We start from the raw sequence: 15741 nt of genomic DNA, 5'->3' as shown, positions 1-15741 counted from the left end.
TTCCAGCACTTTCGGAAGAATAAGATTCGAAGCCATCAGCTCCTGTGCTTTATCTCTACTGAATGATTTAATACATTTTCCAACTCTTCCATAGAAAAGGTCTCTGCAGCCTCTCCTTGTCATCATCAGAAAGAGTCATCAAAGTATCATCTTCCCATCTTGGACTCCATTCTTCAGTTTCGCTGAACAATTTCTCATAGAATTTCTGAATATGAGATTTGATTCTGTTATCATCATCCACCAACTCTCCATCAATTTCTATCTTGTCAATACAATTGAATCTCTTATGGGCATTAGCTTGTCTCTGAAAAAACTTAGTATTTTTATCCCCTTGCTCAAGCCATATGCATCTGGACTTTTGTCTTCATGATATCTCTTCAGCTTTTGCCAATTCCTCCAGCTCCATCATGATAGAATTTCTTTCTGAATCATTTTCATCATCCTGATCAAATCCCATACCACGGTCAATTTCTTCCAGTCTGGCCAATGCCTTATTTTTCCTATCCTCCAATTTACCAAAGACCTCTTTATTCCATTTTTTAAATCGCCTTTCAAAAGTCTAAGTTTCTTTGCAAGAACAACATCAGGATCACCTTGAAGATTGTAAGATTTCCACCGGTTGTCAATTAGTTCTAAGAACCCTTTATGCTCCATCCACATATTTTCAAATTTAAAGTACCCTTTTCCTTTTCTCCAGTCTCCATATTCTAATAAAATTGGGCAATGATCTGAAGTAGTTCTAGGAAGAACCCTCTGTTTCACAAATTTAAAATGTGCATCCCAATCTTCAGATAATAAGAATCTGTCAATCCTGGAAGCACTTCGACTGTTTTCCCCCCTAAACCAAGTATAGGAACCTCCATGAAGTGGGAGATCAAACAAAGAAAGATCATGAATAAATTTTGAGACCTCTCTCTTAGCTCTTGAGTTCTTGGTTCTTCCCCTCTTCTCCTCTTCAAACCCGATTACATTAAAATCCCCCCCTTGCCCACGGTTGAGCCATAATTCCATTAATTGCAGCCAATTCCTTCCATAAGTCTTTCCTTTCTTTCCTATCACATGGACCATAAACTCCCGTAAAAGCATATTGGTATCCAGATTTTTCTTCTTCCAGTAAGATTGTGACCGAATGTTGACCCTTGATGTGCTCCAAACATTTCCATCTTCTTTTATCCCAGAATATAACAATCCCACCACTGTTACCATGTGCTTCCATTTCAATCCACTCAGTCCACCTTGATCCACCAATCTGTCTGATGCACTCTAGATTTATCTTTTTCATTTTTGTTTCTGTCAAGCACACAATATCAGCCTTCCATTTACATAACACTAATTTTACCGGTTCCCTTTTTTTCTAACTTGTTAACACCCCTCACATTCCAACAAATTATTTTCAACTTCATAGATCAACTGGAACTGCTCTCCTTCCCTTTCCTCTCCCCCTTTAGATGTATCGCCTCCAAAGCCCACTCCAAACTCTGAGTTGCTTACCATTTCAATTGCCCAGAATCTTTCGTTTGGGTCTTCTTCTTGCTGAATATCATTCGTGACCTTCCTTTCTGGAGAAAAAGTTTTTGTTTTTATCGCCTCAACTTCAACAGCTAAAGGGTCGAAGGAGTTGGATAATTCTGGATCTCCGGCATTAGAAAAGGGCTTTTGAATACATGGGTCAACCACTTTTACTCTATAACAAGCTTTTTGGCCCATTTTTTTCTGATTATAACCCTCATTTGGGCCTGAATTCTGTTTTGAAATATTAGAGCCCTTCAGCCCATTATTGTAACCAGCCTTGTTTGCAATAGAAATATTTGGGGGCCCACATTTATTAGATGACACCTGATTCTTCCTTTTAAACGACGCGTGGCCCATCCCCAAACTCAAGTTTAGGTTATTAAAAATTCTTGGCACACGTATCTCACGTGCCTCCGATCTCATAATTTCAGTTGCCTTGGAACTCGAAGGCGCTGATTGTGTCTCATTAATGAGACTCTTCGAATTCTGAGAAACTTTCCGATGATCTTCTCCTCTTCTCCGATCACCTTCTCTGTCACTATTCCGGCCAACTTCCTCCACCCAAGAAATTGATTCGACCCATAAAGGAACTTTGAAGTTAAGATTTTCCACAATCAGTTCGATTGATGCCGGAAACGATGTATCGGAGTTTTTTACACATATTCTCGCCCATCTCAAATGTCTTCTATTTCTTGTGTCTTCATCAATACCCAGATAGCCACCATACCGGTCACCAACCATTTTAAAGATATTCTCTGACCATAGGTGAGAAGGAAAACCTATTAACTTGATCCAAACCTTTTCAGGTTTAGAGTTCCTGCAATTACAAGTTAAAACAGGGGACCACCAATCCAGAAATAATTCTTGATATTCATACATCCATTTTCCCATTTTGATTCTCTCTGCTTCCACTCTCGAAGGGAATTCAAAAAGGAAATATTCATCATTCAGTTCCTTAACAACCACCCCTGCTGGAATTTTCCACTTTTTGTTTGCCAAACTTGTAACTCTTTATAGTTAGGAAACTTATGAGGACAATTACTAAAGGAACCCAATAGACACTTTCGATGAAAATCCACTCTGCTGCTTAACGAACTAGATTCAATCCGAAGCTGATTTGGTTTCAAGGACTCATCGTTTATCAATTTAATTTCGTCTTTAGGCCATTGTTCTATTCGTGCCACCTGAATAAAACTTTCTCCGCTTTTAGAATTTAGAGGCTCATACCTCTTCTTTTCCTTTTCTAGAACAAATCTCTTGATCTTTTCTGCAAAATCTGACCACCCAACATTCTCACTGATCTCAGGAACTATGATGGATACTTTGCTACTCGCTTTCTCTGCCACTACTCTGATGAATCTGCCCATCCTATTAAAGTTCTGGAAAATACGATATGAATATAATTGACTTTGAAAGACCCAGCTTCTACAAATGTTACCCCACCGCTCCATTGCCAATTTCACGCAGTTACATAAAGCCCAGAATAGTAAGTCTGTCCATAGTAACTCTGTTCATTAGAAATCTTCTCCTTTCTACGATTTCGAACCAATTATCACTAAGTTCCACTACTTCAAAAGATTTGTTGCCGGAGAAGAACAAGCAAGCTCTTCCCATTTTAGAATAAATTTGTTAACTGACCACCTTCACTTTTCTCGTCGGCGTAAAGTAGGCTTAAGTTACTCAGTGAAAAATGATCAATTAATAAAAAGGATAGAGAAGAGACAAGAACCTATGGGAAGAGATAAAAGGATTGAAAGATCACTGGATAGAAAGGAGTATAGGAAAAGGTAAAGGAAAGAATCAAGAAGAAGAAGCTAAATTATCGGAAAAGGAGATCGCCGGCAACGAAAGCTATCGGAAAAGGTGATTAGGAATAGGCCTTGGGCAGATTGCACGAGTCCCAAGAGAGAGCATTTTTACTCATCATTCGATATTTTTCTGATTTAGAACCCTCATTTGGAAGCAATGTTGCACTACTACCCTTTGAGAAAAGATGATCTGCTTCATGTTGTTGATACCATCTGTTAGTTCCCGTGGAGGTTTGAAAATATCCTTCAGCATGTTTACCCCCAGTGAGGAGTCCATTTCTACAATAACATTTTGGATATTATTGTAGAGACACCAATTCAAGGCATATTAGGCTGCTTGGACTTCAGGTTGGTTGTTACTGCAAAACTGGAGATTCTTAGCAAATGCCATGATGAGCTCTCCATTTTTGTTCCTAACAATTCCTCCTATCCTTGCAACCTTGGTACGGATTTGACTGCTACCATCTGTGTTAATTTTCAGCCATCCATCTGGAGGTTTGTCCCATATGACTGCTCTGCCACTGATAGTAGGTCTGTATCTCTCTATGTGGTTACGAAGCTGAAGCCAGGACCAAGACATATCCATAAAGACTCCCTTTCTTCTCATATAGATTCTTAGATGGAATAGAACTTCCTGTCTCACTCTTGAGACTGAAATCCTATTGTTCCCATATTTAATTGAACACCAGCATTTCCAAAGTTCCTGGAAATATGGCTGCTTCCTGGATCATAATTCTCATCATTGGGTTTTTGTTATTGTTGTTCCTCCAGTCTTGAAGGGTATGTGCATAGAATAAGCATTGGACTGGATACCTAAAAAATTCCAAGTTAGAAATGCAATGTCACTTGTCAGAAAAATTTGTGAGATGGTTTCATTCTTTGGATTCCTATAACACAAGCATTTGGACACCATGTTCTTTCCAAATTTTCCTATAGTCTCATTAACTGGTAATTTTCCTTAGACTGCCCTCCACAAAATAAAAGACATCTTAAAAGGAATATGTCCTTTCTATATATCTTTCCAAAGAGGAAGAATCTCTTTTTTCTTTCTTAAGTAGTTAAAAGCAGAGGAACAAGAGAAAACACCAGTGGAGGTAGGTATCCAGATAGGTATATCCCTTAATAGTCTATCACCAACGGGAATTCTCCTGATATGATCCAACAAATTAAGAGGGACCAATCTGGAAAGAGCATCTTCATCCCAGATATTGTCCCTAATAGATTTCATAAGTTTCATGTTGCCAGGTTTTTTATCCCTCTGAATATATGACCCAAAAGGACCAATCCCGGCCCAGTTATCCCACCAAAGTGAGATATTTCCTTCATTTACTTTCCAAAGAATGTAGGGTTCAATTTCCTTTTTAATGATCATAAGCTCTTTCCATGCTGCAGAGTGTTTTGACTCTTAAGGATTTTGCCACTGGGCGACTCCTGGGACAATATTTGGCCTTGATGAACCGAGACCAAAGGTTATTATTGACCCTAAATCTCCACCATCTTTTGGCTGCAAATGTCTTACATACCAGATTCTTAAAGCCAGCACCTCCCTCATTCTCCGGAAAGCAAAGGTTGACCCATGAGCTCCAGTGGAGTTTGAGAAATGTTTCTCAATTTGATTAATGATAGTTTTAGGAGGGGAAACAACAGCTAAAGTATGAATAGATTGAGATTGAAGGACATTCTTGATTAAGATAGCTCTACAACCTGGGATATTAACTTACCTTGCCAGCTACCAATCTTATTTATGACTTCCTTTCCCATGTCTGCAAAATAACAAAATTTCTTTCTACCAGAGTAAATAGGACAACCCAAATATTTAAAGGAAGGATTGATACTTATAACCTGTGATCTTTCTGATCATATTTTTACAATGACGGATGATCAGAAATGTAGTTGGAGGTTAAGTAGAAACTCTTGTCTTTACTATTCTCTTGACCATAAGCATTTTCATACTTATGAAGGATAGTCATAACTTGTTTCAGGGAATGCTTTTCCCCTGACGAGAAGATAACTAAATCATCCGCATATGCAAGATGATTTATCTTAGGATCCCTGTTATTCATAGTATATCCAACAAACCTGTCCTTTTCATGGAGATAATTTAAAGCCTTAGATACTGCCTCTGCTGCTAGACTAAACAAGTTAGGGGGATAGAGGGTCTCCTTGCTTTAATCCTCTAGTAGACTGAAAAAAGCCATATCTAATGCCGTTAATAAGCACAGAATACAACACATTAGATAGTAACCTGTATACCATGTCAATGAAGAATTCTGCAAAACCCATTCTTTTCAGAACAACCATAAGCAAGGGCCAGGAGACTTTATCATATGCTTTAGCCATGTCTAAATTGATCATAACATTTCCACCTTTATTCTTCTTATTGATATCTTGAGCTATCTCCTGAGTCAAAAGGATAGCCCTTAACAAAACCAGTTTGATTTTCAGATACTAATTTAGCTAACAAGTCAGTCAGCCTCTTAGAGATGATTTTGTTTGAGAAATTACTCAAATTAATAGGTCGCATCTGGGAAAAGTTGGTAGGAGAGTCCACTTTAGGAATTAAAATCAGACAGGTATGAGTAAAAACTTAGTGAGCTTTCCTCCTTCAAAAAAATCCTTGATCATATTACAAACATCTTCAGAAATGATATGCCAACAGATTTCGTAAAATTTGCCGTTAAATCCGCCTGGTCCAGCTACACTATCAGTGTTAATGGATAAGACAGCCGCTTTAATCTCTTCATTAGTAGGAAACTTCTGGAGTATGGTGTTATCCTCCTCTGTAATGATTCTATCAATTCTCTATAAAATTCAGATCATAGTCCTGATGAGGTTGAGAGTATAGGCTGGTTTAATATGCAACTGCTGCATCAGCAGTTTTATCATTGCCATAGATCCAATTATCCTCCTCATTCTTGATTCTGTGAATGTAAGCTTTCTTCCTTCTTTGCCTTATAACACTATGAAAATATTTCGCATTGCTGTCACCTTCCTCTTCCCAGTTTATCTTAGCTTTCTGTCTAAGAATGGATGTTTGCATATTCATCCATTTGATTTTTTCTGCATAGAGCCAATGTAGTTTGATCCTGTTGGTATCATTGTCATCTTGCTCACATATCAGCCATTTTATTTTGTAATTCATCCACTTTTTCAAAAACATTACCAATACTCTCCCTAGACCAATTACTAAGACAATGAGATAGTCTTTTAAGCTTTTGATGAAGAGAATACGTGGCATTTCCCTGAACTTGCTCATCCCAACTATCTTTGACCACCTTCATGAAATCTGGTTGTTCAGCCCAGAAATTCAAAAACTTGAAGTATTTGATAGGAGGGATAACTGGTCCTGTGCACTTAAACATCAAAACACTATGATCTGAACCAGTCCTTGGTAGATGATAAGCAGTTGATATTGGAAACATGGTAGACCAAGAACCATTATACAGAATTCTATCCTGCCTCTGCAAGATCCTTTTTTTTCTTTTTCTTCCATTAGTCCAAGTAAAATTAGTACCAGAATATCCTGCATCTGTCATCCCACACTCATCCATACAATTAAGCCCGTGAAGTTTTCCACCCTTCTTTTCACTGGCTTTCATAATAACATTAAAGTCACCCATGATGGTCCAAGGGCCATCAATCTGATTGTTAATATTAGAAAGGTATTCCATAGTCTTATCCTCCTCCTTGATTTGGTGCTGGAATAGACCATAGTAATCCAGAGTAATCTACTGCTTTTTGTTAATAACAACACTACAGTTGTAATTCCCATCCCAAAAAACCCATATTTTACAGTTAGCAACTGCATTTGGAAAACCAGTTTTCCTCCTGTAGTATTCCAATTTTCTGTTGTCTACAAAGGGCTCCTGCAAAGCTATGAAAGAAGCTCTGTGCTTCTTTACCAAGTTGTTGAGTCTAGTGAAAGCACCCTTAGACTTAACCCCTCTAATGTTACAACTGATAGAACTATTCATTAAAAAACAATTATTGGGGGTTTTGATTTTTTTGTCAGGACACACAAAGATTGTTTTTCTTCTGATCCAGTAACCACTACCACTCTTCTTTGTACCATCATCTTGTTGGCTCCAAAATTATTTTCTATCTCCTTATTTATCTGATTGTTATTCTTATTCACTTCAACTCCTGAACAATGAGTTTCACCCTCTATAGCTTCAGTTTCAATGGTAGTACATATTTCTTCAGCATCACCATTCCTTTGTTGCTTAGTAGAGTTGTTTGTCATCTAATTTATCAACAGTTCCAGGTTGATTAGAAACACCTTCCACTGACTGAATATTTGTAGTCTGACATTCTTTGTTAACATCTGCTCTGGGTTGCTTAGAAATAACTTCCACTAACTCATTAGTTTTAGCTAAGCATTCTCTATTATCATCAGTTCCAGTTGAGACAATTTCATCTTCCACCAAATGCTGTTGAATCCCTTTTTTCTGTGTCTTTTTCTTGCTAATGATTCTCTGGATAGCAGTTCTCTCCTTTCTCTCCCTCCTTTTTTCTTTTTCCTTTTTCTTTTTCCTGTCTACTCTCTCTTGAACAGAAGGATCATTTTGTTTAGTAGATTCCTTATTCTTATGCAGAATGTTCTTTCCTTGTTCTGTGCTTGCACTGTTTTGCTTGCTAGACTCAACTTGATCAGATATGGATGTAGTTGTGGTTGGAAGACAACACATAATTGTGTAATTTCGACCAACTCTAATTTAATTAAACAACCCCGCTTGATGTTATTATTCATCACAAAATATTTCCAGCCGTCTTTGAACCATCTCCGTTTACCCATGTTAATTTCCATAAACCAAGGCTCGCCATTATATCGAAGAACCGCTGTGCTATGTGATTCAGGAATGTGGTCGTAAAAATGTTTTGGAATATGCTGCAAACAAAAAGAAAAAAAAAATTGTTTGAGAAATATTTTTTCCAAAACAAAATCTAAACACACATACTAAAAAAGATTAACAATATGTTTTTTCAGAAATAAAAAAAAATTAAAACCAAGTCGAAAACCAGATCTGCCCCTCTGCAAAAACCAGATCTTCCCCTCTTCAAAAACCAAATTAAAACATCACCTATTTCGTTTCTGATTCTTTTGCAAAACCAAGTCGAAAAACACAAGCATTTAAAAATACAAAATTTAAAAAAAAAAAAGATCTCATTTACCATATAATCTTGCTTGATGTATGAATCCTTCATGAGCACTTCAAATGATGGATTTTTATCTTCGTCGCTTTCATCATATAGCCGGATGGGGATCGTTTGGTAGCGCTGGGAGAGGGGTCCATGGTTGGGTTCTAGGGTTTGTGTAAGAGTTAGGGTATTAAAAGTTGTGTGTGTGTGTGAGAATGGGTATAACTATATATATAGACACAATTAAATATATAAATAAAATAATTTGTTTAAGGTAAATAGCATTTCACCACCTGTCTCTGACGAACTTCAAGTAAGGAGATATTTTTTAAGGTAATATAAATCTTACCTTTCACTATATATAGCATTTTTTAAGGACTTATATAATTTGAACATACGATAATTACATCGTTGCGATTCACAGTTATATAATAGCCGCCGTTTATGTTAATTTCATTCATTAAGTTCATATGTATCGGCCAATGGCAACCATATAAGTCCACCGACTAAGGTTGTAGTCATATGACCTACGATAATTACATCGTTGCGATTTCTTACCCCCCATGTCTAGTATTAAGCTAATTTTATCGAATGCATTAAGCAGTCTAGTAACAAACACACAGCAAATGATGAATGATTCACAGCACGAAACATAAGAAAATTAAAACACGGCATGTAACACAATTGTCAAAACACGGCATAACAGGATTGTCAAAACATGACATGTTACAGAATTGTCAAAACATGACATGTACCAGAATTGTCCAAAACATGCAATGTACCAGAATTGTCAAAAAAAAACATAAATGTACTAGTAGTTTAATACAACTTCTGCGTCAGGTGATGCACACCTAAACTCTGAATGCTCAATTACTGATTTGAGATTTCATAATCTTCATACGTCAATGCCTCGATTATGATTCTCGTAAGAGCCGGAGACTTTACCAGAATAAGCTTCAACAGCTGCATGTGAGGTTTTGTCTCTCGAATGCTCCTAATCACAATTATACTGAGGTTGTTGAATGTTGTTTCTCCAAAACTTCCTTCCAAATCAATATTATCCAGTGCTATAGGTACACCACTATAATCCACCCAAGTCGTGTTTTGGACAATTCTGGTACATGTCATGTTTTGGACAATTCTGTAACATGTCGTGTTTTGACAATCCTGTTATGCCGTGTTTTTACAATTGTGTTACATGCCGTGTTTTAATTTTCTTATGTTTCGTGCTGTGAATCATTCATCATTTGTTGTGTGTTTATTACTAGACTGCTTAATGCATTCGATAAAATTAGCTTAATACTAGACATGGGGGGGTGAGAAATCGCAACGATGTAATTATCGTAGGTCATATGACTACAACCTTAGTCGGTGGACTTATATGGTTGCCATTGGCCGATACATATGAACTTAATGAATGAAATTAACATAAACGGCGGCTATTATATAACTGTGAATCGCAACGATGTAATTATCGTAGGTTCAATATATATATATATATATATATAGACGTTCAGTATAACTATATATATATATAATGAAATTAACCTTAAAGCAAGTGAATTATATAGTTGCTACGAAGAATTAGTGGCCGATACGTATTATGTATCAGCTGCTAAATGAAATTATCTTTTATATATATATATATATATATATATATATATATATATATATATTTGAAGGTAAGATTTATATTACCTTAAAAAATATCTCCTTACTTGAAGTTCGTCTGAGTCAGGTGGTGAAATGCTATTTACCTTATATAAATTATTTTATTTATATATTTAAATGTGTCTATATATATAGTTATACCCATTCGCGCACACACACACAACTTTTAATACCCTAACTCTTACACAAACCCTAGAACCCAACCATGGACCCCTCTCCCAGCGCTACCAAACGATCCGCATCCGGCTACTCCTCTGATGAAAACGACGAAGATAAAAATCCATCATTTGAAGTGCTCGTGAAGGATTCATACATCAAGCAAGATTATATGGTAAATGAGATCTTTTTTTTTTTTTAAATGCTTGTGTTTTTTGACTTGGTTTTGCAAAAGAATCAGAAACGAAATAGGTGATGTTTCGATTTGGTTTTTGAAGAGGGGCAGATCTGGTTTTCGACTTGGTTTTAATTTTTTTTATTTCTGAAAAACATATTGTTAATCTTTTTTAATATGTGTGTTTAGATTTTGTTTTGGAAAAAATATTTCTCAAACAATTTTTTTTTCTTTTTGTTTGCAGCATATTCCAAAACATTTTTACGACCACATTCCTGAATCACATAGCATAGCGGTTCTTCGATATGATGGCGAGCCTTGGTTTATGGAAATTAACATGGGTAAACGGAGATGGTTCAAAGACGGTTGGAAATATGTTGTGATGAATAATAACATCAAGCGGGGTTGTTTAATTAAATTTGAGTTGGTCGAAATTACACAATTATGTGTTGTCTTCCAATTGCACGTGAAAGGCCAACACATATTCTTTTGAGTTTCTTGAGGTTTGGCTTTAGCGTGAATACAATTTAATGGCCTTTTTTTCCCTTGGTGAAATTTAATGCATAAAATTATGTTTATTGTTATTACAAAGAATGAAGGTTATGCGTTAGGGTGAAAAGTTAGCCTTCTGCGTAATCCTTGGGGGACAGAGTTACGCGACGCCTGTGCTGATGGGAGGTAGCAGATACCTAATGGAATAATGGAGGTTCCCGCAAGCTAGCCTAATCACCACCTTCATAAGTAAATTAATTAATAGAAGAATATAAAGACGTGTACAACTTATTGCTATCAATCATCACGGTTCGTTTAGTAATAATTGTTGTGCTTGTTTAATCGGCAGTTTTGATGAATCTTCCTAATCTCAAGCATCTTTGATTTTGTTCTATTAGTGCTAGGGCTTGGTCTGTTTGATGTATGAATACTTATTCAATTGATGTATACGTTTTAAAACACTACAAGCATAATCTTTACTTGTGATTGAATACTTATTCAATTGATTCTCTTGCTAACTGTTACTATTGATTGATAGCCTGTCAAATACATGGTTTGTGTCAGGTATTTCTATTTCACAATAAGCTCAACTGATGTTTAGCTTTAATCCCTAAAGAAACAGTAGATCAGGCATGATGCTTCTTGCTTAGAGAGAGCTTTGAAGAATACTAGTGTTTAGATGTTCTACTCTATAATATGATGATTCATTATCAGTTGGAACTTGGAATATTAGGCATACGTGCTTACTCTTGCTTTCTTCATGTTTCATGTGTTATCTCTTCTCCGTCAAAGGAACTTGAAGAAGTCTATTTTACTTCATATCCTCAACACGCTTCGTCCCAACCCCCCCCCCCCCCCCCCAAACTAAAAGGAAAATCGATACATGAAATGAATCTTTAGTTTGTGTTTAAGATATTATAGTCAAATGCACGTGCAATTCTTTGAAACTTCTTATTAAATCTTCATTCCTTCTCAATGTGACCAGGGGTCATTTGGATACTAGTTCTTATTTATGGAAAGAGAATACATATAGACTGTCTCTCCATTTTTATTTTGCTTAATGACCCTGTTATTGGGTTTATTTTTGTTGTAGTTATAGTGCTATTCCAAAGTATTATTCCACGTTTCCTAATGAACTTATAGAATTTTGACGAGCTTCTCATTTTGAATTGAACAGATATGAGTTGACTATATCAAATATATTAGTTGTTAGATTTTGTTATTCTCTCCTTTAATTGGAAGGGCAATGTTGAATTGTCTGTTTCAAATGTTGCAGGATGAATTTGAGTCTTTATGCGAGGAGACACAGGTACATATCATATGCTTCTTAGTTAATTAAAGTTATTCTGAGAAATATGCATCCTATTTCTGGAGAAGTAAAAATTGAATAAACCTTACATAATAAATATTCCCGTTGCTGCTTCAAAACTAAGCATTCTGCAAGATCTACTCTACCATCTCTTTTCTACTAAAACATCTCTCCACTTCTAATAAAATATGGTTTTGAAAGTAAAAAATCATGATTAAGTTTAAACGTGAAATTTCATTTTCTGTCCTTCAAGAGCGTACTTATCCGTTTAGCTGACAGCTAAACTAGATTCTCCTGGCATCCATATTGTAAGGTGAATAAAAGAATAAAGATTTGCAAAAGTTACACCCCCGGTCTATGAGGACTGCCAGGTGCCAACTGGTCTTCAGTTGACCACTGCACTATTAACTTTTCAGGATGTGTACTTTTCAACTGAGATATAAGTTCTTCTTGGACTTGTTCCTCTTCTGGACAAAATCTGAAGATACTAGAGCATTACTGAGGATTGTATATTGTTGAAAAGAGAAGTTCTTGGAAAATATCTATAAATTTACGTCTAGATTATGAAATGTGCTTTCATAGAAGTCTCTCTCATTGTAATGTTGAGAATTTCAGATAAAGCTTTGCTTTCATATGGATTAAGTGTAGGCTGACCTCCATTTAGAATTTCATTTACTGTGATCATTTATTCTATTATGCCTGATGGGAACAAAGGTTCCATGTATTGGAAACTGTTTGAGAAAGCTCTGCCTTGTAAAACCTAGTTATGCCGTTGGAGAAGAGATTCATAAGAGAGAAGGAAATTAACTGTATGAGAATTTTTAATGAAGGGGCCATAAATTTCCTTAAAAATTCTTTGTTCCCTCATGTATTCGTTTGATTATGTAACTTATTGCGCATGCAAATCAATATTATAGAAGACAGATTCCAACAAGTTAATTATGTCCACATTTCAGCTGACTGAATTCTTTTATTAGGAAAAAAGCATTTTCCAATACCATTTCTTTTGATATGATGTTAACCTGGAATGCTTATGTGAGTTTTGGTTGTTAAGTTGGAATAATGTGTGATATGGTTTTCCTTGGGATCGTGTTTCCTACTTGTAGGCAGGAACAACTCTAAACATGGTGGAGGAGCTTGTGGAAGAACAACGCTTGGAAGAAAGCTTGAACCCCTTGTTTCTGGAGAGGTATGCTTACTCCCATTCTGCAAAAATGCATAAGCAGGATTTGAATGGTTTTCTTTTACCCACTATTGTTTTAGAAAAAACTTTCTGGAATTCTATTTTTCTGTTTTGGTCACACCACGTGAAGGAAATCCACTCTAGATGATAACTGGACCTGCGCATATGTGCTAAAAAACTGTGACGATCATCCTTAGTGCTATAGTAGTCTTTCTTGTTACAAGTGACATAGAGTACTAAGTTTTGAGTCCTCAAACCCATGCATATATCCTGTGGTGTAACAAGAAAAATGACCTTCTAGGAAAGGATTTGTGCTGTAGGTGTATCTGAAGAACATACATTTGTACACTATAATTTGCATCAAAATTGTCTAGATACTTTATAGTTTACACTTCTGCTTCTCTGGTTTTGGTTATTCTTCTCATCTTATTCTTCCCATGCTACCTCTGAACTGTCTTGTTAGCTTTTATACGTTGCCAAGTGCAGTACAATCCATTTGTGCAGCTTTAATACCTTAATAACTTTACAGTTTGCACACCACCATGACAGAGTCAAAAGATGTATTGACTACTGATTTTCCAATTTCTCAAAGGATTTGACCTGAAAGAGAACTTTAACGTAGAAGTTGAATCATATCTTATTATAACTCTTTAAACGTGAGAAAATAAACGAAAATGTAGCATTGATTATTTGATTTTCTTTAGTGTAGAAGCTATTTGTTGATGGTCAATGTACCGATGCACTATTAGCACAATAGTTATCTTCCACAGGCTATTCTTTTTTTTTTTTTTTGATAAGGTTTCCACAGACTATTCTTGGTTTCTTGAAATTGGAACTGGACTTCTTTTGTGAATTTCCATGTGATTCAATAGATGGACTTGTACATTTGTTGGACTACATGTGTATCACGAAGGCTTATGGTTATGTATAGATTTTTGAAGTATCTCTGAATATAATACATATCCTTGGGACAACTCTTAAGGTAGTAAACGTCTAGTGCATGCTAGATATTATGTGGTCTGGATGGTCAACTGAAAAACATGGACTACAAACTCCGGAAAAGGAGAAAAGAGCAGGAAAAAGCGTTCTCATTTCACTACCAATAGGTATAGATAGTAATAATATGTAATTCTATGGTCATGGTGGATACCGCATATCCAGATACTGAATTTTTAATTAGTAAAACTAAAACATACAATTCAGTTTATATCTGCCTATTATGCAAACTTCTTCATGGTTCTTTAAATGAGAGAATGTTGATGGTTGTTGAGGCTTCTATCTTTGTAAGTGCTAGTATAATGCTTCATGGAGTCTTATATGCCAGTGAAAATATAGAGAACTTCTAGTAATAGCTAGTCATTTTGCAGGAGCAATACTGAAGAAGTCCTGGGGCACTGCCTATCTGAAGCCAAAAAGGACGAGATCAGTTACTTGATGGCTATGTTAGAGAAGGTGGTCTCAGTTATTTTCTTACACAGTTTTGTAATTGAAGAGCTAATGCATCTCTTTTCTTATTTAAAACTAAAATTTCCTAGACTGATTGGTTGACATCCTAAAATGATTTGTTAGGCAGAAGAACAGAAACGTGCCGTCACTTCTCTTCTTGAAGCCCTGAAGAAAGAAAGGCATGATAGTACGGATAATGAAGACAAAACTCGAAGTTTACTTTGATTCAGGTGTTATTCAACATATAAGCAGTGAATGCACGTCCACTGCACTTCAGTTAATGACAAAGTTTATGCAACTGTCCTAGACGAATTAAATGTACTCCTTTTGCTACAAATATATACAGTAGTAACGAATGTATAGGAGTAACTTCTCACTGATATTGTTATTTTGTCTAAAGTTGTAGATCATGGGCGGATTTATAGGTGTATTACGGGGCATGTGAACCCATGGTCTCTCCGTAAAATTAGATATTTTATGTACATATTGAAAAATTGATATAGTATTAACTGTTGCCACCCCATGCTCCAAGAAGGTTGAATGGTGCACTTGGTCGAAGGTTGAGTTATTTACCAAGAGTAATAGGGATCAATTTGTGATATTAGGTACTCGTAAAAAGGAGGCTGTTAAATAATACTGATAAGGGTCCAGCTGCTGTGGGACCATATTCTCAAGCTATCATGTCTCTGGCACTCTAGGTTCCAGAGGTCTGTGATAATCGTAGTGTTCGGGCTAGAAAATTGTAATATAGTTATTTATTTTTTAATCTTAGATCATTTGAACTCGTGATATGCTAGCATTTTCCCGTTCCTTTTACAATGTTTAACTCTTCTGTTACTGAATGTAGACT

At 36.0% G+C, this 15741-nt stretch overlaps 1 protein-coding gene across 1 annotated transcript in view; it reads left to right on the top strand.

Annotated features, from left to right (window-relative positions):
* Positions 1-15675, top strand: part of LOC109229003 — a 19814-nt gene extending 4139 nt beyond the window's left edge. Inside the window, exons 4-7 of the mRNA XM_019394298.1 lie at positions 12230-12262; positions 13369-13451; positions 14813-14897; positions 15015-15675. Coding sequence (XP_019249843.1) covers positions 12230-12262; positions 13369-13451; positions 14813-14897; positions 15015-15116 — 303 coding nt within the window. The 3' untranslated portion in view covers positions 15117-15675. The remainder of the gene's footprint in view (positions 1-12229; positions 12263-13368; positions 13452-14812; positions 14898-15014) is intronic.

The sequence above is a fragment of the Nicotiana attenuata genome, chromosome 7 (assembly GCF_001879085.1).
Source record: "Nicotiana attenuata strain UT chromosome 7, NIATTr2, whole genome shotgun sequence".
Taxonomy (NCBI): Eukaryota; Viridiplantae; Streptophyta; class Magnoliopsida; order Solanales; family Solanaceae; genus Nicotiana; species Nicotiana attenuata.
Note: the sequence above shows the minus strand (reverse complement) of the source record. Positions and strands in the feature narration are given on the sequence as shown.